Below are 21,780 nucleotides of genomic sequence, written 5' to 3'. Positions count from 1 at the left end.
CCTTTTCGTTAGTTATGAAAATGATTTAATTTCTACTTTCCACTCGTATTGGACTCTCAATGGAACTCAAGGACTACCCGCTTTGAAAAAAGTTGAAAATAAATTTTTTAAAAAAAATTAAAAATAACAATTAATATTCATATATATAAATTTTTATACAAATAATTTAATATTCTTATATATAAATTTTTATATAAATACTTAAAATATTTTTTATTTTTAAAAATAAAATAAATTTAAAAGATAGCTTTAAATTATAAAATTTTGTATAGCTTTAAATTATAAAATTTTGTTTTCTACCTATTTTTCAAATGGAAAAAAATTTTTATAACTAAAACTACATTATAACTTTCTTAATTAAAATTAAATAATTATTTACAATTATATTATTGTAATAATAAAAAATTAATTATTTTAAAAAATAATAGCGCATACTAGAATTTTTTAAAGTAAATTAAGTTTTTAAATACATTTTATAATAATTTTTTTAATTTTTAAATTAGAATAATATTTTTTATTATTAATAAGTGAACATATTTTTTTATTTTTTTCAAAATAAATATTAAAATTTTCTCTTAAAATAAAAATAAAAAATTATTTTTTATAAATTATAATTTTGAAATTTCCTTTGACAATAAAAATACTACCTCTCTCCAATAAGCATACAGTAGGATTGTGAAATAAAAATAGGCAATTGACTTTGATCAAAGTGTAAGTGAATTCTATTATTATTTGGTTGAAAATAAAGTAAATATTATTTTGTTATAAAAAAATAATATGATTTAATAAAATTTTATAATTTATTTTATTAAATTTTTATAAAATAATTTTTTTATAAAATCATTAATTACAAAGAAATTATTAACATAATAAAAAATTTAAATAAAAAACATATATAATATTTTTAATAATATTATAAATAAAATATACTTATTTAGTATTTTATATTTAATATCTATTATTTTAATTAAAATTTAAGATGCTATGAAATAAGTAATTTTATAATAAATTAGAAAAAAAAAATTACTTATTAAAAAATAAATTATAATTTAATTCATAAAATTTAATAAAATTTATAATTTAATATCTATATTTTTAAAAAATAATTAATTTAATCTCTAAAATTTTATATAATTTATAATTTAACTCCCCATGTTAATTAGCTTAATAAAATTCTAATAATAAAAATTTAATTATAAGTTTTGTCAAATTTTAAATACAAATTTTATTAAATATTATATCTTAAATTATAATTTATCTCTTAAAAAAATAAATATTGGTTTAAAAAAAAAATAAACACGTGCGACCATAACAAAGGGCACAGAGTGATTGTTAATGCTCACGGGCAGAGGCGCGTGCAATAAAAGAGGGCGGAAGTTGGCCTTGCCGATGAAGAGTTCAGGTTGGGCTGCGCAATGTGCACAGAGGAGCAAGATAAGAATGGCCGTCACCGTATGAGGGTAGAAATTAGACAGTAGAAATTTAGAAAGGGATTTTGAATTTTGGTAGAGAGAGTGGGAAAGATTGGATTTGGCGTAATCAAAGCTGAAAAGCTAATTCATTGAAATCGCAATCAGTGGGAGTTGGAACCTAAATTATTATTTGCTCATCATCACTTTCCCTTTTTTTCAAAAAAAAAAAAAACCACAAATAAATATATATATATATATATATATATGAAAAATTAATTATATTTGCATACTCAAAAAAGTTTTTTTTTTGGTTTTCATTGTTTTGAATTATAAGCTATTTTTTATTTTAAAATAATAATTTATTTATTTATTAATTTTTTAATATATTTATATTTAATATATATTTAAAAAATAAAATTTATTAATTTTAAAAATTGGTAATATGAAGTATTTAAATTTTAATGAAATAATTTAAATAAAAGTTATATTAAGAAAATATTAAATTAAATTTATTACTTTAATTTCTTTTATTTAAAATTATTTGTCACTTCTAAAAGATAATGAGTTTTTTTTTTTTAGTTTTTCTCTTTATTTTTACTAAATATAATAAATATTTATAAAATGAGTAATTCTGTGATATAAAAAATAATTTAATTAATTATTAATATATTTTTAAAAAATAAAATTATTTAATATTTTTAAATTATTTTGCAAAATTTAAATGTACAGATAAAAAGGAATGAAGGGAGTAATTTAGAATCGGATACCAAAGTTGGCCATAATTACTTAATTAGGTTGATTTTTAGTGCATTTTGAGGATTTATATTTTTATAAAACAACTATAAAAGAGTGCCTTACGTCCTTGCATTTGCTGTTATTAGTTGTCTCTTCCAGTTTTGACAAATCTTAATTTGGACCCATTAATAGGTTCTTTTTGTAAAGTTTGGGACATTAATTATAATGAATGGTTGCTTAGCAATGATTTCATAGGGTTAATTAAAAGCTAATGTCTTATGGTTTATTCAACTTTTGGATACTTCATCTCTCAATCATAGGCCTCAATGATACAAAATCAATTGGGTGGAGCAGGTGAGATTAGAGAGTGTTGATGACAATTTTTATTATTATCATCAATTATTTTATATATATTTATAATAAAATGTGCATATAGTTGTGTTTCTTAAGAGAATTAGCAGGAGGATTAAAAAAAAATTAAAAATAATAATAATAGTAATTCATTCTCTTTTTAACCTTAGCATGTAATTAAAGCTGATTGTTAAGTAAAGGCAAAAAGAATATGGTAGCGATGCTCAATAGGATTTCTTATTTTATGGATAAAAGCAAAGTTTATTCAGGATCAAAGATTTCCTAGGATTTGGTTGAAGAAAATGGAATTCATTTGTAATAAGTAAGAATGAAGGAAACATGAAGAGAAAAAGAAAAGGCGAATGTGAATACCATGTGGGGCTATATAAAAAAAAACAGAGCTATCTTTCCATTGTGTTGAATTTTGTTGTCTAGTCTTGAATTGATGTAATGATATTAGGCTAGGATGCTTGCTCACTGCCTTGAAACTGGGACAGAAAGCTGACCCAACACCTAACCAATATGGGATCTCATTTAGCTGTCTTTGACATCAAATGACAAAGATATAACACCAAGTTCATAATTATTCCTTCCATGAAATAATCACTTCATTTTTGTTTTTTTAATCTTTAATTTAGTTTCCTGTTAGTAACACCAATCAGTGATGGTGACATTTTGTTTCATAAATAGCTTATACCACTGAACAGAAAAAGACCAGAGATTATTTTAATTTAATGGTGAAAAAAAAAGTGTACAAAGCATTTAAATGAATGAATAAATTCAAAAGGTCACTTGTTGAAGCAGCCTGGTAAAATTTCATGGAGAATGAACCTATAATTAGTTTAGCTCATAGAACAATGGAGCAACTTCAATCTACTATTGGTTGTTTAACATTTTATTATCTACTAATTTACCACTGGGAAGTGGAAAAATCATTTTGTATTCACTGACAAGAGTTGGTGTAATTGATACTTCATTGCTGCTTCATTGTCGAGGTAATTTGCCTTCCTATGGAGGATTTGAAAGAGAAGGATGATGAATCCTTACTTTATTAGTACTATTTGCTGTCTCAATAGCCATGAAAGATTGCTGTCATATTCCGAGCGAACACTACTATTTCAGCATCACCACCTGCACCGCATGATTGCAATTGGAAGTTGTAGTGGACAGCTCTAATACCATTGATACAAACTTAGAAGAACCAAACCCCAAAAGTTAACTATTGAGGTTGAGGAGCCAAGTTCATATATAGCCCACATTAAAATCTCATACTGTTCACATTGAATAGAACATAAGTTTTCTTGCAATGGGATTGTAACAGTGTTCTAGTAAGTGGTAGAACTAGCAGATGAGACAAGTACTTGTCTGAAGTAGAGTTTAAGCACATAAATTACCCGTCAAAAAGCTCTCTCCATCAAAAGTCAAGCTCGCTCCTGCACACCACCACCATTCTATAAAGAAAAAAAGGCTACCCTCAGCCTGCAGCTTCTCCTAGTGCCAGAAGAGGTGAGTTTTTGCTTTTGATAATCTTGGAAACAATATTCAATTGCCTTTGAATTCCCACTTTCATCACGGCCTTCTCCATAAAACCCACAAAACAGCCTGCAGAATACTTCATGATCCTCTATATTAGCAGTATCCTTGGTGAAAGCAGATCACTCATGCCCTGGCAATAGCCAATTTTCAGTGTCTTAAGTAGGCTTCAAGAATAGCAACTAATTAGGAAGCATGGAAACTCCTGCAGGGCTCCAGATTATCGTAGTGCTTTAACCCAACAGCATCCGCAGGGCAGCGTGCTCTGTTCTCTCTGATACTGATATCACAAACACCAATTGGAGGTGCTCTTGTTCCTTCCAGGTTGTTGGTCACCTTAGTCCTCACCAACTCATATCTTTTGTTGGATCAATTGTCAAAAAACAGGGGTTTATATATATAAACCACAAAATTGTTGTATAAGGCTTGAAAAATGGCAAATTGTTGTTTGACAGTTTTTTTCATATATTTTCATACGATTATGGTAGAAGGCATTATTTGACAATTTAAAGATACTAGTTTAAAGCTTGAACCACATTCCAAACTCTTTCCATTTATCAGTTATACTATCTTCTGCGTCAGTTCCGAGGCTCAAATAAGCAAAACAGCTCAAAACAAAATTGCCCATGGAGTGCTTCACCTTGACGGGTTAATTTAAATAACAAAATAACAAAAAAAGAAGCAAATATTCAAGAAGCTGATGGAACTCTTCTCTGAATTAAAAAAAAAAAAAAAAGACCTCAGAAATAATACATATGGAGCCTTCAGTTCACTGCCACCCAGAGCACATCAAAAAGAAAGGAGCCACCATCTAAAAGAGTCGAAAAATTCATATCTGAAGATAATAATTTAATTGATCAAGTCCACAAAGGGCAATCAGCATAGTTATAATTAATTATCATACACAGAAAGAAAGTATCTTCTTCAATTAGACAGTTGAAACATTACACACAGAATTTCACACCTTCATCATCGGTTGAACTTCCTTTAAAGATTGCAAGCTTCCCTTTTTGTTCTAGTAGTTTCAATGCCCTCATCAAAATTGTATGATCTATCCTGCGAAGCTCTGAGGTTTAGCAGAGATGAATTTAGTCAAAATATGTAAAACATGATGCTTAACACACAATACTCATGTCAGGTGAAGCTTGAGTGGACTGGGTATCTGTGCAGGGGGAGCGAGTGAGAGATATTCTTGATACTGACAAGAAAATGATATTGGAAACTATTTCCATTCAATTATTTTATGTAAAGTTTAAGATTTAGGATCAATATTTAGAATTACCATGAGAAAAACGTAGTTTTATAATTATTAAATTTTGAAGATGTACTATGATTGATTGCAAATGATTCAAGTTCTAAGACAAGTGGTTACTTGTGTTTTTGTTCTCTTGGTTTTGTTTTTCATCACAATGATCCTGCAGTACAGATTTTCAGGACCTAGGCCAAAGAAGAAGCAAAATCTTAACTGCAAATTTTTCATCAGAAAAGGCATCAATAGAAATGCTGCCAGCTTTTAGGTGTCTGTATTAGGGCTGAGCAGAATTCGGTTCAAACCGAAAAACCGAACCAAACCGAGTCAATTCGGTTCAATCCGTTTGGTTTTAAAATTTGTTCGGTTCGGTTCGGTTTTACATTATAAAAATTTTGGTTATTTCAGTTCGGTTCGGTTTTAAAGAGAAAAAAATCGGTTAAACCGAACAGAACCGAATAGTAATTTATATAGTCAAATCAAACTAAATCGAACCGAATCGATTTTTGAATTGATTTATTTTTATAGAAAATTTATGAATTATATTTAATTTTATATATATTAATTGTTTAATTTCATTGATTAATAGTTATTAGGTTCAAACCAAAGTTAAAATTAGACCAAATAACTTGAAAATCAAGTCTAAAATTAAAAAATCAATAAAAAATCAAACTGATCGGTTTAAACCGAACCGAACCGAAATAGAGCGGTTCGGTTCGATTCTATTTTTCACCCATTTCAGTTCGGTTTCTAAAATTTACGGTTCGGTTTTTATAATTTAATTCGGTTCGGTTTGGTTTGGTTCGGTTTGAACTGAATGCTCACCCCTTGTCAGTATGTATGTACTCAACTCAACCAGACTTTAACATGAATTAGTTAAGGTCAGCAATAAACTCCTTTTTCTCCATTATAACATCCCAAGAGTACATCAAAAAATTCAAAACAGCTGCAACATATTTTCCTCCTTTTTAAGCTAAAAATGGTTTTACCATTAACTTCTTGAGATGATACTATTCTATGTTCTCTACTTCTGTACTACATTCAACGAGGAGATGATATTCTCTCTCTCTCTCTCTGCCCTTTCCTCCTTTTTTTTTTTTTTTTTTTGATAGGAGCATGAGGTGATGCCTTAAAGTAAGAAATTAAAAGACAAAATCACAAGCAGAGGAATTCAGCTCCCCTGTAAAGGAGGTACAACCCTACAGGCCCCATCAATTAATTATAAATTCATACATAAAGAACTTATTTAAAATAAGAGGGAGTGGAGTTGTGGCAGGTAAGAGAGAATGCATAATGATCCTACACTTACACTAAATGAAATCATCAAGCAAAGCAATTTCCAAAAATAATTTTTGAAATCCCTTTCATCAAAGGATCCACAAATTTTACCTGTTGCCCGAGATTCAATTCCTGAACGTAATTCCTCAATAGTCATAACACCATCCTCTAACCCATTGTCCTTCACCTGAAAAGATAAGCAAGTATATCATATGGACATATTGAAACACAAATCCAAATGCAGAGTTCACTATTGAAAACACAACTGACTCACAAAACGTAAAATAATGTCAGCCCAATCTTGAATGCGATGCCACAGAATGAAGCATTTCCTATGTCCTTTATCTACCCATTCTGCACGGCCTGTTAAATATGGAATATAATGGATTATGAATTTTTAATTATTGTAGTTACAACCTTTTTTTTTCCTAAGAAAGTTCACAAAATTAAAGGAAGAAAAAAGTTCAAAAACGGACCATATGATTACACATATTACCACTTCAAGGACATTTTTTCCCACAGCATTGTTACCAGCAAAAGAAAGGAAAATGGAAGAAGATTGATTGTGTGCCAATTAGAGAACAAGTAGCATTGTTACCACAAAAGATCAAGAAATTCCAGACAAAAAGGAATCTTTAGATGCCATGGTTAAAGAGAAAGAAGACTTTCCCTGAAAAAGAGAAAGTGGCGGAGATCATATGATATGGGAAAAAGTGAAAGTTTAAGCTTGTGCCCTTACGATACCAGGAGTGAAAGATTAAGAATAGAAATCAACCTTTGACTTGCTTTAATACCTATTCGCGTGAAAAGAATGGGAATGAGAAATTAAGAATGTACAATCATTCATTACATGATTTTCATTACATGATTATGTTTTCCACATGCCTCATGTTGATTCAGAGGAGTAGCCTTTAGATTCTGCACGACCAGCTACACGGGGCATGTGGGAGTCCCTGAAAGTCTCGGCGTGTTTTCTCCAAAATCTCTGCTTACACGACCCGCCACACGGGGCATGTGGAGGCCTATGAAACTTTCGGCGTGTTTTGTTCCGAAGTCTCTATTTACACGACCCAGTGTGAATTTACATGCCTCATGTTGATTTCTGTTGGTAACTTTTATCTTCACACGACCTTCAGCACGGGCATATTGAGGCCCTTGAAAGTCTCGGCTGGTCTTCTCCTTTAAGCAAATTTCCTTCACTTTTCACACTACTTTAAGCTTCAAAATCACTTTGAATTTCTTCTATATGGACCTTTTTGCCTTTAAACCTTATTAAAACCTATCAAAAATATTAAAATTCCAAAAATCAAATATAATGAAACTAAAATTAACAAATTAACTAAAATAAGCATTAAAAACATAAAATTACTTAACTAAAAAGGCAAAATGGATGCAAAAATACCCTAAAATATCTATATAAAATGGGTTTATCAATCACCGTTGGATTATAAATTCCTAAAGATTCATTCCTTCATCTTAAGAACTCCAAAGATTCCATAAATCCTTCATTTAAATCATGAAAACTCCAAATATAATGGTTTTGTAGGCATAGTGTCATTGCCACAAGAGTCTACAAACTGACCACATATAGTCAGAACCTAATGAAGATATATTAACTTACTTTCAATCACAGGATTAGAGAACAAAGGAAATTCTTCTTCCAATTCAATAACAAATATTTTCTGTGTTTTACAATAATCAACGATAATATCCTTCCACAGCTGTACTTGCTTCTCTCGAGTGTCCCTAGCTGGGCAAACTATGAACGATGACAACAAATGTGGCAGCAGAAAATTATTATGTGAAAATTAGAAACAAGAATAGGAAAGCAAAGTAGCAAAAAATGAAAATGTGGCACCCAACTCCAACACATGAATACAGAAAGAGAGAACAAATATACTCTGCTACAAAAAAATTGATCATTGATAATCCACCAAACTAGAGAGCGGCAGAAGGGCAGGAGAATACGTGAAGTATGGTGGGTAATTGAAGAACTGGGGAAGTTTGAAATCACCCAATTTCTGCATCTCTTTGGTGCTCTCTCTAGAACAGAAAGCTACAAGTGCATCACTGAAAATCAATAAAAAGATTTCTCCTTTGGCTGCAGCATAATCACAATAAGTACAAAGATCAAACCAAACTGAGATTACAATATTTATTAACTTTTCAAATGGTTTGTGCTTTAACTTTCACGGACGAGGTTACACCCCTTAGCAAAGAACAACCATACTTCTTAAACACAAAAATCGAAGCTTTGCTTCAAGGAAATTCCACAAATACAGAAACACAATTCTCACCTTTCCCCCTCCTTGTTTCCTAACAGAGAGGAAACAGGGTTTTAATGATTAGAAGGTTTCGATTTGGCCCCAGCCCCAGGCTATCAGATAGCGAAACGACAGACTCGATCGCCGTTTAAAGCGTTCGAACACAAACGGGAAGTAGACAAACGAAAAGGGACGAGAGAAGAAGAGAGCTCCTCTTCTCTCCAGTTATTTTGATGGCGATGGAAGTAATCGGCGATCAGATAGCGACCCAACAAACTTGATAGCAGTTCATTTCTAATGAACCGTGCCATGGAGTTCAGTATTCACTATTCAGAGGCTTTGTTCCCGAACAAAACATAATCTTAAGGTTGTAATTGGAATAAAAAGAATTTTTGGGTTGATTATGAAAATAAATGAAAATATTAGGGATTTTTATGTAATTAATGGTAAAGCGACAAATAACGGCGGCAACAGTAGGTAGGAGGCCCTTCTCTTGGGAAAATTATAGAAAGAAAGTTTTGACTTTTTTAACGTTAAGACCAAAGAGACACAAGTGCGAGCTGATCTTCGTCCTCTTCGCTGGATCTTCACTCTCCGCATCTGCTTCCATTACTTGCCTGTAACTCTCTGCCGCTACTACCTCCCCTCTATTTCTCTCTTTTTATAAATTCATTTCTCTACACAATATTGAAATTGAGAAATAATTCACAAAATCAATCTGTGACTTCAATTTCATTTTAATCTCTCTCAAATCTTCTTTTCCAGTATCAAATTTTGTCACTTTGAACAGAGCTAATAAAAAATCGGATTGCAGATTTCAGAAATTAACAGAGGCAGAGAGAGAGAAAAGACGCAATGGCTGTGTAAGTTCGATTCCCAAACTTTCAGTGGCTAAGTATTTTTTATTTCTTTCTTTTTCTTTTACTTTTGGTACTCATTTTCTATAGTGACTACTTTGTCTTAATTTGGACTAATTTTATGATCATTGCAACCACTCGAGCAGAAAATATTTCTAAACATATTTGTTTCATGATCAACCAGATAAAGATTCATTTCTAGTTCCCATTTTCAATAATATCTGTTATTTCTATGTTTTTTTCTTCGAACCATATTGTTTTTAAGTTATTCCTTTATCTGGGTTTTGTTATTTGATATTTGGTGTTGCTGATGTTAATACCACAGAGTTGCTTCTGCTCCGGGTAAGGTGTTGATGACTGGGGGTTACCTCATATTGGAAAGACCCAATGCAGGGATTGTACTCAGCACAAATGCTCGATTCTATGCCATTGTGAAGCCTATTTACGATGAAATCAAACCTGATAGTTGGGCATGGGTCTGTCTGATTCTTCTACATTTTCTCTTTATGCATATCTGAGAGTATGTGATTTGATTGTGTTTGTTTGCATATTTAAACTACATCAAGCGAATTGGATTTTTCTTTTTTTGGTTTGTCCATGTAAGTGCATGCTTTAAACACTTTTTAAAAGTTGTATTATATGTCCAATAAGTCTATGAAACTTATCTTCACGATGGTCTTAGATTTAAAGATCAGTTTGATGTGCGTTTTATTGAAGATTATTTTTACAGCATTATGAAATTCTTTTTGAATTATCTGTTCGTTGTATGTTTCAGGCATGGACTGATGTGAAATTAACATCTCCCCAACTAGCAAGGGAAAGCTTGTACAAATTGTCACTGAAAAATTTAGCTCTTCAGTGTGTCTCTTCAAGGCAAGTTTGGTCTTTTATTGTAATTTAAGGTTACTAATACTCGAATTATTATCTTTTGGATTCACCTTTACCTGCATATCTTTGCTTTTGAATTCAGCATCAAGGACATTTAGGGTTTGTAGTGAAAACTATGCCCAGTTCAAATGGGCCATAGTGATAATCATTGAGAAAACATATGGATAGAATTTAGAATTACGATGTGATGTTAACTGTTGGCTAAAATTTTTCAGTGCATCAAGGAACCCTTTTGTGGAACAAGCAGTGCAATTTGCTGTAGCAGCTGCACATGCAACACTTGACAAAGATAAGAAGAATGTCTTAAACAAGCTACTCTTGCAAGGTAATGTTTCATGTTCTCTTTACATTCTAGGGAAATGAACACTAGGGCTTTGAGAATCTGATGGTTCAGCTGGGTTGGTCATGCAGGTCTTGATATTACAATATTAGGTACCAATGACTTCTATTCATACCGAAATGAGGTATTTGCCCTTCTTTTGGTTGTTTAAAGTTGTTTCATTTATATGAATAATCTTTTGGAGGCATCTTTCAACTTCGTGTGAGTGGATGTATATCTCTTTTATCACATATTATACCCTTTTGTTTATTGGCTCTTCTTAATACTTATTTCTTTCACCATGATAAACTGTAACTATCAATTAGGTGGTCTTCGAGACATTCAATTTGCTTTTTCTAACGTCACATCATCTGACAACATATAATACTTTATAATAGCCAACAATTTTTTTTTAATTTCTTGAAGATGAGTATAAAAATTTTTCACATGCATTTGCTTTTGAAGTATGAGTTGCCCATATAATTTTCAGGCTTTTGTTGCATAGATTTCATTCTGTTTATTTTACCCAAATATCATTAATGTATTGCTTTTTTTTTGCAGATTGAAGCATGTGGACTCCCTTTGACACCAGAATCATTGGCTGCACTTCCTTCTTTTTCCTCAATCACCTTCAATGTAGAGGAAGCAAATGGACAAAACTGCAAGCCTGAGGTAGCTAAAACTGGATTGGGTTCATCAGCAGCAATGACCACTGCTGTAGTTGCTGCTTTACTTCATCACCTTGGATTAGTTGATCTTTCATCCTCTTGTAAAGAGAAGAAATTTTCTGATCTTGATTTGGTACATATAATAGCCCAAACTGCCCATTGTATTGCACAAGGGAAAGTCGGCAGTGGATTTGATGTTAGTTCTGCAGTTTATGGCAGTCATCGTTATGTGCGCTTCTCTCCAGAAGTGCTTTCCTCTGCTCAGGTTTGTTTCCCATTATTGTTTTATTATATTCACAGAGAGATTACATCACGATAGCATGATCAAAGTTAAATGTGCAAGATAATTGATCGTTGCTGGGAGTGGTCAATAGAGGTAGCCCTGTCGCTTACCTTACAGTCTACAGTTCCTTCTTGAGATTGATATATTTAAGGGTCTTTCACAATTCTACATTTCTAAAAGAGAGCTTTATGGGATCAGTTTTAAAATTTGTGTCACAATTGAGGATTGAATAAGGTAGAGTGGATTTGCAAGATGGAAGTGCCACATGTGAAGACAAGTTGTCTGAGTGGAAATTGAGATGGTTTACATGCACATTGTAGACCAACAAATGTACTGAAACGAAAGGTCAAGCATACTGAAGTTGCAAAGCGAGTAACATGAGAAGTTGGCCTAGGATGACATGGGGTGAAGTGGTAAAAAGGTCTTAGCAACTCTTGTAACACTCTAGGTCTAACTAGCCCAAAAAACTTTAAAGCTCAAAGCACTTGGTCCAAAATGGTTAACCAAGTTATTTTAGTAGTTAGGGCCTCGGGCACATAAACCATTTTACTCCTTTATCCCTGAAAGATGTGGGACTTCACAATATCACCCACTTTTGCAATGTACTGATCGCAATCCATACTGTGCTAATATATTGTGTCGTGCTAGGTATAATTGCTAAACTAGGACCCATTATTGGGTATTGTGGTTCACTAGTAACTCAGGCAGCTCCTCATTGTCTCTGACTACGTATAGCAATTTCCTCGTACACCCACTAGCTCTGCACAATTGTCTAATCAAGTTTTGATACCAATTGTAACATGCCAAATGCATCTTATCTGAATAATTTTCAAACACAAACCACTCAATTCAAAATGGCTAACCCAAATTACTTTAATTTTTAGGGCCTAGTGTATATAAACCCTTTTACTCTATTATTTCCAAACGATGTTGGACATCACAACTTTAGATCTTTGTTCTGTAAAACCACATGGCATTAACTTAAATCAACTCAACTCAACTCAACTAAGCCTTTATCCCAAAAATTTGGGGTTGGCTATATGGATTCGCTTTTTCCACTCTGAACGATTTTGGGTTAAATCCTCAGAAATGTGTAATGCTTCTAAGTCATGTTATACTACTCTCCTCCAAGTCAATTTAGGTCTACCCTTTTTTTCTTTCTATCCTCTAACCTAATGTGCTCTACTTGTCTAACTGGAGCCTCCGTATGTCTACGCTTCACATGACCAAATCACCTTAATCTCCCTTCTCTCAACTTATCTTCAATTGGCACCACTTCTACCTTTTCTCTAATACTTTCATTACGGACTTTATCTAATCTAGTATGGCCACTCATCCACCTTAACATTCTCATCTCTGCAACTCTTATCTTAGATGCATACGACTCTTTCAGTGCCCAACACTCACTACTATATAACATAGCCGGTCGTATGGCTGTACGGTAAAATTTTCTTTTTAATTTATTGAGAATCTTACGATCACATAAAACTCTCGTGGCATGTCTCCACTTCAACCATCCGGCTTTAATCCTATGACTAACATCCTCCTCACATCTCCCATCTACTTGAAGGACTAAGCCTAGATATTTAAAGTGATTACTTTGGAATAGTACCACTCCATTCAAATTAACTCCTTCCCTATCACCAGTTTGGCCTTCACTGAACTTGCAATGCATGTATTCTGTCTTCGTTCTACTTAACTTAAAACCCTTTAACTCTAGAGTATTTCTCCAAAGTTCTAGCTTCCTATTGACTCCTCGTGTCTCATCTATCAGAACAATATCATCCGCAAACATCATGCACCAAGCAGTACTCTCTTGTATATGTTTCGTCAGTTCATCTAAAACTAATGTAAAAAGGTAAGGGCTTATGGCTGATCCTTGGTGTAATCCAATTGAGATCGGAAAATCTCTTGTGTCCTCTCCCACTGTGCGCACAATAGTAGTTGCTCCTTCATACATATCTTTCAATACTTGTATGTACCTAATAGATACCCTCTTTTGTTCTAACACATTCCATAAGACCTCTCTTGGAACACTATCATAAGCCTTCTCCAAATCAATAAAAACCATGTGTAGATCTTTCTTCACATCTCTATATTTCTCCATCAAGCTTCTAATGAGAAAGATCGCTTCCATAGTTGAACGACCGGGCATGAAACCAAATTGATTGAGAGAGATAGAAGTATCATGACATAATCGATGCTCCACAACTCTCTCCCATAACTTCATAGTATGGCTCATGAGTTTAATTCCCCTATAGTTTGAGCAACTCTGTATGTCTCCCTTATTTTTAAAAATAGGTACTAAAATACTCTTCCTCCATTCATCAGGCATTTTCTTTGAGTTTAGAATCTTATTAAATAATTTAGTTAACCATGCCACTCCCATATCTCCCAAATACTTCCACACTTCAATTGGTATTTCATCGGGTCCACAGGCTTTACCCACTTTCATTCTCTTAAGTGCTTTCTTTACTTCTAAAAATCTAATCCTTCTAGTATAATTTGCATTCTTTTCTATTGTTCTATAATCTATATTCACGCTATTTTCATTTTGACTATTATTAAAGAGATCATTAAAATAATTTCTCCATCTTTCTTTAATGTCCTCATCTTTCACCAATACTTTTCCTTCTTTATCCTTAATGCACCTAACTTGATTGAGATCTTGACATTTCCTTTCTCTACTCCTTGCTAATCTATAAATATCTTTCTCCCCTTCTTTAGTTCCAAGTTTCTCATATAACTTTTCAAAGGCCTGTGCTCTTGCTTGACTAATCGCCTTTTTGCCTCTTTCTTTGCTATCTTGTACTGTTCATATGCCTCATTATTATCACATTTAGGTAATTTCTTATACCATTCCCTTTTTCTCTTCAACGCTTTTGTACTTCCTCATTCCACCACCATCTCTCTTTTGAGGGTGGTCCATGTCCTTTAGACTCTCCAAGTACTTTTCTAGCTACTTCTCTAATCTTTGATGCCATCTGTATCCACATATCATTGGCCTCCATATCTAGCTTCCATACTTCAGACTCGAGAAGCTCATTTTTGAACTTCACTTGCTTTACTCCTTTGAACTCCCACCACTTTGTTCGAGCTACACTATTTCTTCTGACCTTACTTGAATTGTTCCTAAACTTGACATCCAAGACCACCAACCTATGTTGACTTGTTAAAGCCTCTCCTGGAATGACCTTGCAATCATTGCAAAGAGCTCTATTTGTCTTCCTGGTTAAGAGGAAGTCGATTTGGCTTCTATGTTGCCCACTTTTGAAAGTCACTAAATGTGACTCTCTTTTTATAAAGTAGGTATTTGCTAGTATTAGGTCGTATGCCATAGCAAAATCCAGGATGCTTTTTCCCTTCTCATTTCGACTGCCAAAACCAAAACCTCCATGAACATTCTCATAACCTTGTCTATCACTTCCTACATGTCCATTCAAATTTCCACCAATGAAAACATTCTCTTCATTCGGTATGCTTTGCATTAAATCATCCATATCTTCCCAAAACCTTTGTTTACTCTCACTGTCTAGTCCTATTTGTGGGGTATAAGCACTAACTATATTTATTGTTTCTCCTTCTAGTACTAGCTTTACTAGTATAATTCTATCTCCTACTCTTTTCACAGCTACTACTGCGTCTTTCAATGTTCTGTCTATGATTATACCCACTCCGTTCTTGTTTCTCTCATTTCCGGTAAACCACAATTTGTACCCTGAATTACCCACTTCCTTACTTTTCTCTCCTACCCATTTAGTCTCTTGAATGCAAGCAATATTCACCCTTCTCCTTTCCAAGGTATCCACAAGCTCCATTAATTTTCCTGTAAGTGATCCAACATTCCAAGTACCAACCCTGATCCTCCTCCTATCCTGCTCCTTCCTAATTGGTCTCCTTCTATGATATCTTCTATTGTTTTCTATGTCTATCTTGTGTTCTGTTCCACTATTTGTTCTACTATCTGTTCTATGGACTAACTTCTTTACCCACGCCCGTCCATGATGTGGGAACCCTTGCTCACTTAACACCACACCCGGGCGCTGGCATGGCGCGTCGCTTTCGGTGAACGCCCTACACCCTTGCATATTTATCACTACACCCGGGCTCCGATGTAGCGCGTCGTTAGTAGAGGACGCCCCAACGTTTATATCTTTTGAATCCATATCATAGGGTGTGACGAAATTTTTACGCTACCGCAACCCTCCTCCTTTATCCGGGCTTGGGACCGGCTAAGCGCAAACTACTTAGGCGGAGTTTAAAACCACATGGCATTGAGTGAAAAAAAAATTTTATATAGCTGATTCCAACTAGATTGGAGTTACGGCTTAGTTGAGGAAATTTAAGGAAGTTTATTTTTAGTCTTGCATTTGTATGCATCAAATGCTACTTGTTACTAAATGAGTAGTTTGCCATTGTTGTTGGAGTTGCCGTTGAGAAAACACATCCTTAAATATGTTACTTAGAGGGTACTAAAAATTGGTTTAAAAGATAAATTTGACATGTTTTAGTCTCCAAAACAGCTATACAGTTTTTCAATTTTTCTTTTCAACAGCATCTAAAATGATGTTTTTTTTAAAAAAAAAACAGCTTTTTGGCCTTCTAGCAAGCAACTTTTTGGCTTTCCAACCACAATCCCAAATGGAGCCTTAAATAGGCATGATATATAATTTTGGACAGCCCACCGCATCTGGTCAGTCTTTTTATTTTTTTATTTTTATTTTATTTTTCCGGAAGGGCTTTGCTTCTTTTTTAAATTGAAGTGTTGAAAGTTGAAACCTTTCGGATAAGTTTTAGCACATGCTTTGTTATCTGCAGATTCATTTTGAGGCTTGGTCATTGGGTTCTTGGCAATTCACGAGTTTCCCAGCCTTTTAGATTTCAGTATATGTTTATATTTTAGTTTCTTACATTCCAAGTAATTTTCACATTCTGAATGATAGATCTTTGAAAAGAAGATACTGAGTAGTGTCCCCATCATATCATTTATCTTATTAAGCTGTCTCATGGACTAATTCTTCACTCTTCAAAAAATAATACTCATTTGGTTTGTTATAATTGAAAGTTTTACTCCTAGAATCTCACCACTGAGTAATTCCTGACTGCAAGCAGATTTTGGATTTAAAAATAAATAAATGAACATGCCCTGTCATTGTTTCTCAACTTTTATGTAGCTATAGATGTTAAATTTTTTATCTTTAAAACAGTATCCTTGGAACTTTTAGAACAATTATGTGCAAAACATGAAAACTTCCGCCATTATTTATTTTCTTTTAATTTCTCCCTGTAAAACATTACAGGATGCTGGGAAAGGAATTCCATTACAGGAAGTCATTTCTAACATCCTAAAAGGAAAATGGGACCATGAGAGGACTATGTTTTCCTTGCCACCATTGATGAGCCTGGTAAGCATCCCTAGACGAGTGTGTATTTACAATTATTTATGTGTTTGTTTATACCAAGCAGGCTGTAATGATTTAATGATGAAGGTCCCACCCATTCACCTATTATATTTTTTATCCATCTCTTTCTCAATAACACACAGACACTCTCTCTTTCTCTCTTTGTCACACACACACACATATATTGTGCCTTCCCCTTCTGGTGGACATTTATTTCTCAAAATCTCATTTGGGTGTTATTTATATTGATGACATACTCTCTTCATCTTTCATTGTAGATTCTATTCCTATATTACATAGCATGTTTCGATGTTTCATTCTAAGAAACTTGAGCTTCCCTGTTGTATATTTCTACATATATGAAGATTGCATGATCCAATAATGATCTAAAGACACATTGGAAGGAACACAATCAAAAGAAAACATTATGAATTTAGCATGGAATTAGCTTTTGATTTTAAATAACAATTTTGAGTTTCGTTAAGCTTTTCATCATAAGTGAAAAAACATGGTGGGTGTTTGCTAATGATAATTATGATACTTTCTGAAGCTACTAGGTGAGCCAGGAACTGGAGGATCTTCCACGCCATCAATGGTAGGTGCTGTAAAGAAATGGCAGAAGTCTGATACTCAGAAATCCCAAGAAACATGGAGAAAGTTGTCAGAGGCAAATTCAGCACTTGAAACGCAATTCAATATTTTAAGCAAGCTCGCAGAAGAACATTGGGACGCGTATAAATGTGTGATAGACAGTTGCAGCACAAAAAACTCAGAGAAGGTATTTTCCTGGGCTCATTGTTTTCCTATCTACAGTGATAGTAGATTTAAAAAATAATTACCTATTGAGCGTTCATCATAATAAAACAACCACAACTAAGCCTTAATCCCCCCCGAGAAAAAATCATATAAACAAATGGAAATTATATTTCAATGGATTTGTGGGATAAGATCATAAGAAGTGTGCTAGTAATTAGTAGAATTCTAGAATTTTATTTTATTTTATTTGCATCACTGCATTAGACATCACTTCAGTGTGGAAGTAAAAGATCCATTTACTTGACCAAAGAAAGGCTCCATTTTTCATCTCTATTCCTTCTCTCCATTTTCCACTACAATTCTCTACAGGAAAATAAAGAAAATGTCACTTGTTGAAATGGAAAAAGTGTTTGATGATAAGATCATAAGAAGTGAGCTAGTAATTAGTAGAATTGTAGAAATTTTTTTTTTTTAATTTATTTTCAAGTCTAGAATTTTTATTTCATTATCACATTAGACATCACTTCAGTGTGGAAGATAAAAGGTCCATTTACTTGAAGAAAATTAGGCTTCATTTTTTATCTATATTTCTTCTCTCCATTTTCCAATTCAATTCTCTATAGGAAATACATAAAATGTCAATTGTTGAAATTGGAAAAGTAAAACTACAAAAGGTCTTCAGAGTATTTAAAATGGCTGATGAAAGAGTATTGTAGCAATGTGTACAAGTCACCTAATTATTATATCATTATCACCAATTAACTCAAATTTTGACTTTTTCCCATTAGATGTTGATATTTAATTGTTAACTACTTGATCACAATTAAAATTGCACTTGTTCAAATTTTAGCAAAATCAAAATTGCATTAATGCCGTAAAATAACATACACAATAGGAAGTCTTTTCAATTTCCCAAAAAAATAAAATGCCTGGTGCCGGTTCTGAGTACCCATGCCTCTTGCCATGAAATGATATTCACTCCTGGCAAGTCTGTTGATGGGGGGAGACAAAGATTCTGCTATTTGGTTGATTCATGCCATCAAGTGTGATTTTTTTTTTTTTAACTTGTTTTATTTAGTCTTTAATCATTTTGTAAGCGGTGAGATTCCTTCATATCTTCCTATATTCATTTTGGGACAATCCACATGTTGCATGAACAGTGGATTGAGCAGGCAACTGAACCCAGCCGAGAAGCAGTTGTTAAAGCATTATTAGGATCAAGAAATGCCATGCTTCAGATCAGAAATTACATGCGCCAGATGGGTGAGGCTGCAGGTGTTCCGGTATGTTCAGTTAATTAGTCTCATTTCTTTTTTTTTTTTCCTTATTTTTCCATTTCCACCTAAGATGCTTACAGTGATGGTGAATAAAGATATGTAAGATAATAATTTGCTCTTGTACATTAATATCTCTTAGTTTTACTGCTTTACAACAAGATGCTTCGCTGCTTACAGTTACATAGATGACAAACAGAAAGAGAAGTAGGACAATAATGTCCTCTTGTACAAATTAATGTTTCTGAGTTGCAAGTTTTACTTGCTATAAACTCACTTCAATATCTCATGTTACTAAAAATCAGTGAAAAACTGTTAGTCTCCATCTATTTTGGCCACTCTAATGTAAGATGTAGCAAGAGCTTGACCAGATCATGGGTCTATTTGCCAGCCAGCCCAAAACTAAAAATGATGGGCTTGGGGAAGGGTTATCCCAGGCCCAGTCCAACCATTTATAGGAGTCAAAGTTTCTGTCAGCCCATCAATTCTCTCTGTTCTGTTGTTGGTTTGAAAGGTACAGGCAAGATTTGGCGTGCTCCTAACCCTCCTAAATTAGTTATGAAGTCCTAATGTATTCCAAATAATAATAAGGGAAGGATCATTTTTGTTTTGTGCATTACCATCTGTTTCTTTTGTCTGTTAATGAATATCTTTAACTTGCAAAATTTCCAGATAGAGCCTGAATCACAGACTCGACTTTTGGATACTACTATGAATATGGATGGAGTCTTGTTGGCTGGAGTTCCTGGAGCAGGTGGGTTTGATGCAGTCTTCGCTGTTACCTTAGGGGACTCTGGTGCCAATGTGGCAAAAGCTTGGAGTTCACTCAATGTTCTGGCCCTGTTGGTTAGAGAAGACCCTAATGGTGTTTTGTTAGAAAGAGGCGATCCAAGAACCAAGGAAATCACAACAGCTGTTTCTGCAGTTCATATTTGAGCAAAAGGCATATCATTCAGTCGTAGTTGATAAACTATGCCCACCATCACAAAGGTGGGAAATGCAATCTGTCAAAGGAACTCTCAATTGACAATCAATAGATTTGCTTTTTGGAATATGGTATACTGTATAATAAATGAGTTTCCATTTCAAGAAAAGATCATCAGACAAAGAAGACTGTTAATCAAACATTCTTTTAATATGCCATCACCAAAATTAACCATATAACTTGAATGAAGAAAATAAAAATGTTATGTGGGATGGGGAAGAACAAGTTGAAGTCTTTTTGTATTTGTTTTGGTGGAAGGTCAAATAAGTAAAGCGGTGGGGGCGCCAACGGCCCAACGGTCGAATCATGTTCATATTCACGGTGTGAAGTTGCTTCCGTGCAAGACTCACGCTTTTGTTTCAAGGGCGGCCCAGATCAAAGTTTTTGAGCAAATTTGATGGCTTTGGTTCAGAAGTTGATTCTTCCTTGCAATCACATTCTTCTCTTCTCCTCCTGTCCTGTCTGCGCTTAGGGGGTGGGCCCAGCTACAAGAGAAAAGGGTCCCAGTTTTCAAAACTTTAATCCACGTGCCCCGCACGGCACTACAACTGCAACAGAACAGAGCTGCTTGTTTTATTCCCACGTGGAAAAGTACTTCTTTTTAAAGAAATATCACGTGCAGACAAAACGCCACCGTCCTGCTCCGTGGTTTTGGCTTCATTCAATCAAAACCACCTTGTTAGGTTGGGAGAGTATCCAATGCCAAGCTCATAAACCACACCAACTTCTCACCTTCCAACAATTTTCATTTATTAAATTATTAATTAGATAATTAATTATTCCCATAATTTTTACTGTTCCATACAGACGGAGCCAATCTTGTTGGAATTACAAAAGGCAGGTGTTTTAATTGCATTAAACCAAACGATGTCTTGGACTTGGAGAAATTAAAAAAAAAAAAAAGATTTTATTTATGGCAAGTTGGTTGATGCTCAGAATCTCATTCCTCACCAAATTCTGATGAACAGCAACTATAATAGCTTCACCTGACTTCACTCCTTAATATATAATTCATTTTCAATGTGATAAAATATGAGAAAAGGGTTGTTTTTATCAGGGATTTGTTAGTGGCTTCATAATTTTAAAAGTCCACAGACCTAATGAGCATGTATTGTCCCTCTATAAAATTCTACTACTTTCTTCTTCTTCTTTTTTAAAGCTGGTTTGAATGGTACACTCTGTACATGTAACCACCGTCCATTCTAAGTAGTTGTTGTTGGTAATGCCACTATGTATAGATTTAATATGGTCATTCTTCTAAGTTCTAACATGAAATGATGCCACAACTCTTTTTTTTTTTTTTAATTGAGTGTTTATATGGTAGTGTAAAATTTATCATACTTTTTATATTCAAATTCATTTTATGATTTTAATATTAATAAATTAAATCCTATTAAGATATCTAAATTTGATATATCATGAATTAAAAACTCATATAATAAATGAATATTATTATACATTTTATATATCACAGTAAGTAGGAGAGAGTATTCAGTCGGTTCAATTTCGAACTGAACCGAACTCTA

General features: G+C 33.5%; 2 protein-coding genes across 4 annotated transcripts; one reads left to right on the top strand and one right to left on the bottom strand.

Annotated features, from left to right (window-relative positions):
- Nucleotides 1–4,843: 4,843 nt before the first annotated feature.
- On the bottom strand, nucleotides 4,844–6,947 carry LOC110643321 (vacuolar protein sorting-associated protein 25-like). The gene is made up of 3 exons (XM_058138084.1): nucleotides 6,833–6,947; nucleotides 6,670–6,745; nucleotides 4,844–5,097 (listed from the first exon to the last, which is right to left on the bottom strand). The coding sequence occupies exons 2-3, from the start codon at nucleotides 6,713–6,715 to the stop codon at nucleotides 4,976–4,978; spliced, it is 168 nt and encodes a 55-aa protein (XP_057994067.1). The 5' UTR covers nucleotides 6,716–6,745; nucleotides 6,833–6,947; the 3' UTR covers nucleotides 4,844–4,975.
- A 2,371-nt stretch (nucleotides 6,948–9,318) lies between these two features.
- Nucleotides 9,319–20,323, top strand: LOC110643326 (phosphomevalonate kinase, peroxisomal). 3 transcript variants are annotated; one of them, XM_021795673.2, is made up of 11 exons: nucleotides 9,319–9,441; nucleotides 9,637–9,685; nucleotides 10,005–10,155; nucleotides 10,455–10,552; nucleotides 10,783–10,892; nucleotides 10,979–11,031; nucleotides 11,448–11,819; nucleotides 17,138–17,242; nucleotides 17,790–18,017; nucleotides 19,156–19,278; nucleotides 19,942–20,323. In XM_021795673.2, the coding sequence occupies exons 2-11, from the start codon at nucleotides 9,678–9,680 to the stop codon at nucleotides 20,203–20,205; spliced, it is 1,512 nt and encodes a 503-aa protein (XP_021651365.2). In that variant the 5' UTR covers nucleotides 9,319–9,441; nucleotides 9,637–9,677; the 3' UTR covers nucleotides 20,206–20,323. The 3 variants fall into 3 exon arrangements, with proteins under 3 accessions (XP_021651365.2, XP_021651367.2, XP_021651366.2); XM_021795674.2 differs by having other exon boundaries at nucleotides 9,330–9,441; nucleotides 9,588–9,685; XM_021795675.2 differs by lacking the exon at nucleotides 19,156–19,278.
- Nucleotides 20,324–21,780: the final 1,457 nt, after the last annotated feature.

This window comes from Hevea brasiliensis, chromosome 2 (assembly GCF_030052815.1).
Source record: "Hevea brasiliensis isolate MT/VB/25A 57/8 chromosome 2, ASM3005281v1, whole genome shotgun sequence".
NCBI lineage: Eukaryota > Viridiplantae > Streptophyta > Magnoliopsida > Malpighiales > Euphorbiaceae > Hevea > Hevea brasiliensis.
The sequence above is the reverse complement of the archived record's forward strand: the minus strand, read 5'-3'. Positions and strand labels throughout refer to the sequence as shown.

Coding starts and splice junctions, on each gene's coding strand:
- LOC110643321 (XM_058138084.1), bottom strand. CDS start 6,715: ATGACTATTGAGGAATTACGTTCAGGAATTGAATCTCGGGCAACAG. Junction 5,098..6,669: donor AATTGAATCTCGGGCAACAG/GTAAAATTTGTG, acceptor GCTAAACCTCAG/AGCTTCGCAGGATAGATCAT.
- LOC110643326 (XM_021795673.2), top strand. Junction 11,032..11,447: donor TCTATTCATACCGAAATGAG/GTATTTGCCCTT, acceptor TTTTTTTTGCAG/ATTGAAGCATGTGGACTCCC. Junction 17,243..17,789: donor TGCCACCATTGATGAGCCTG/GTAAGCATCCCT, acceptor TACTTTCTGAAG/CTACTAGGTGAGCCAGGAAC.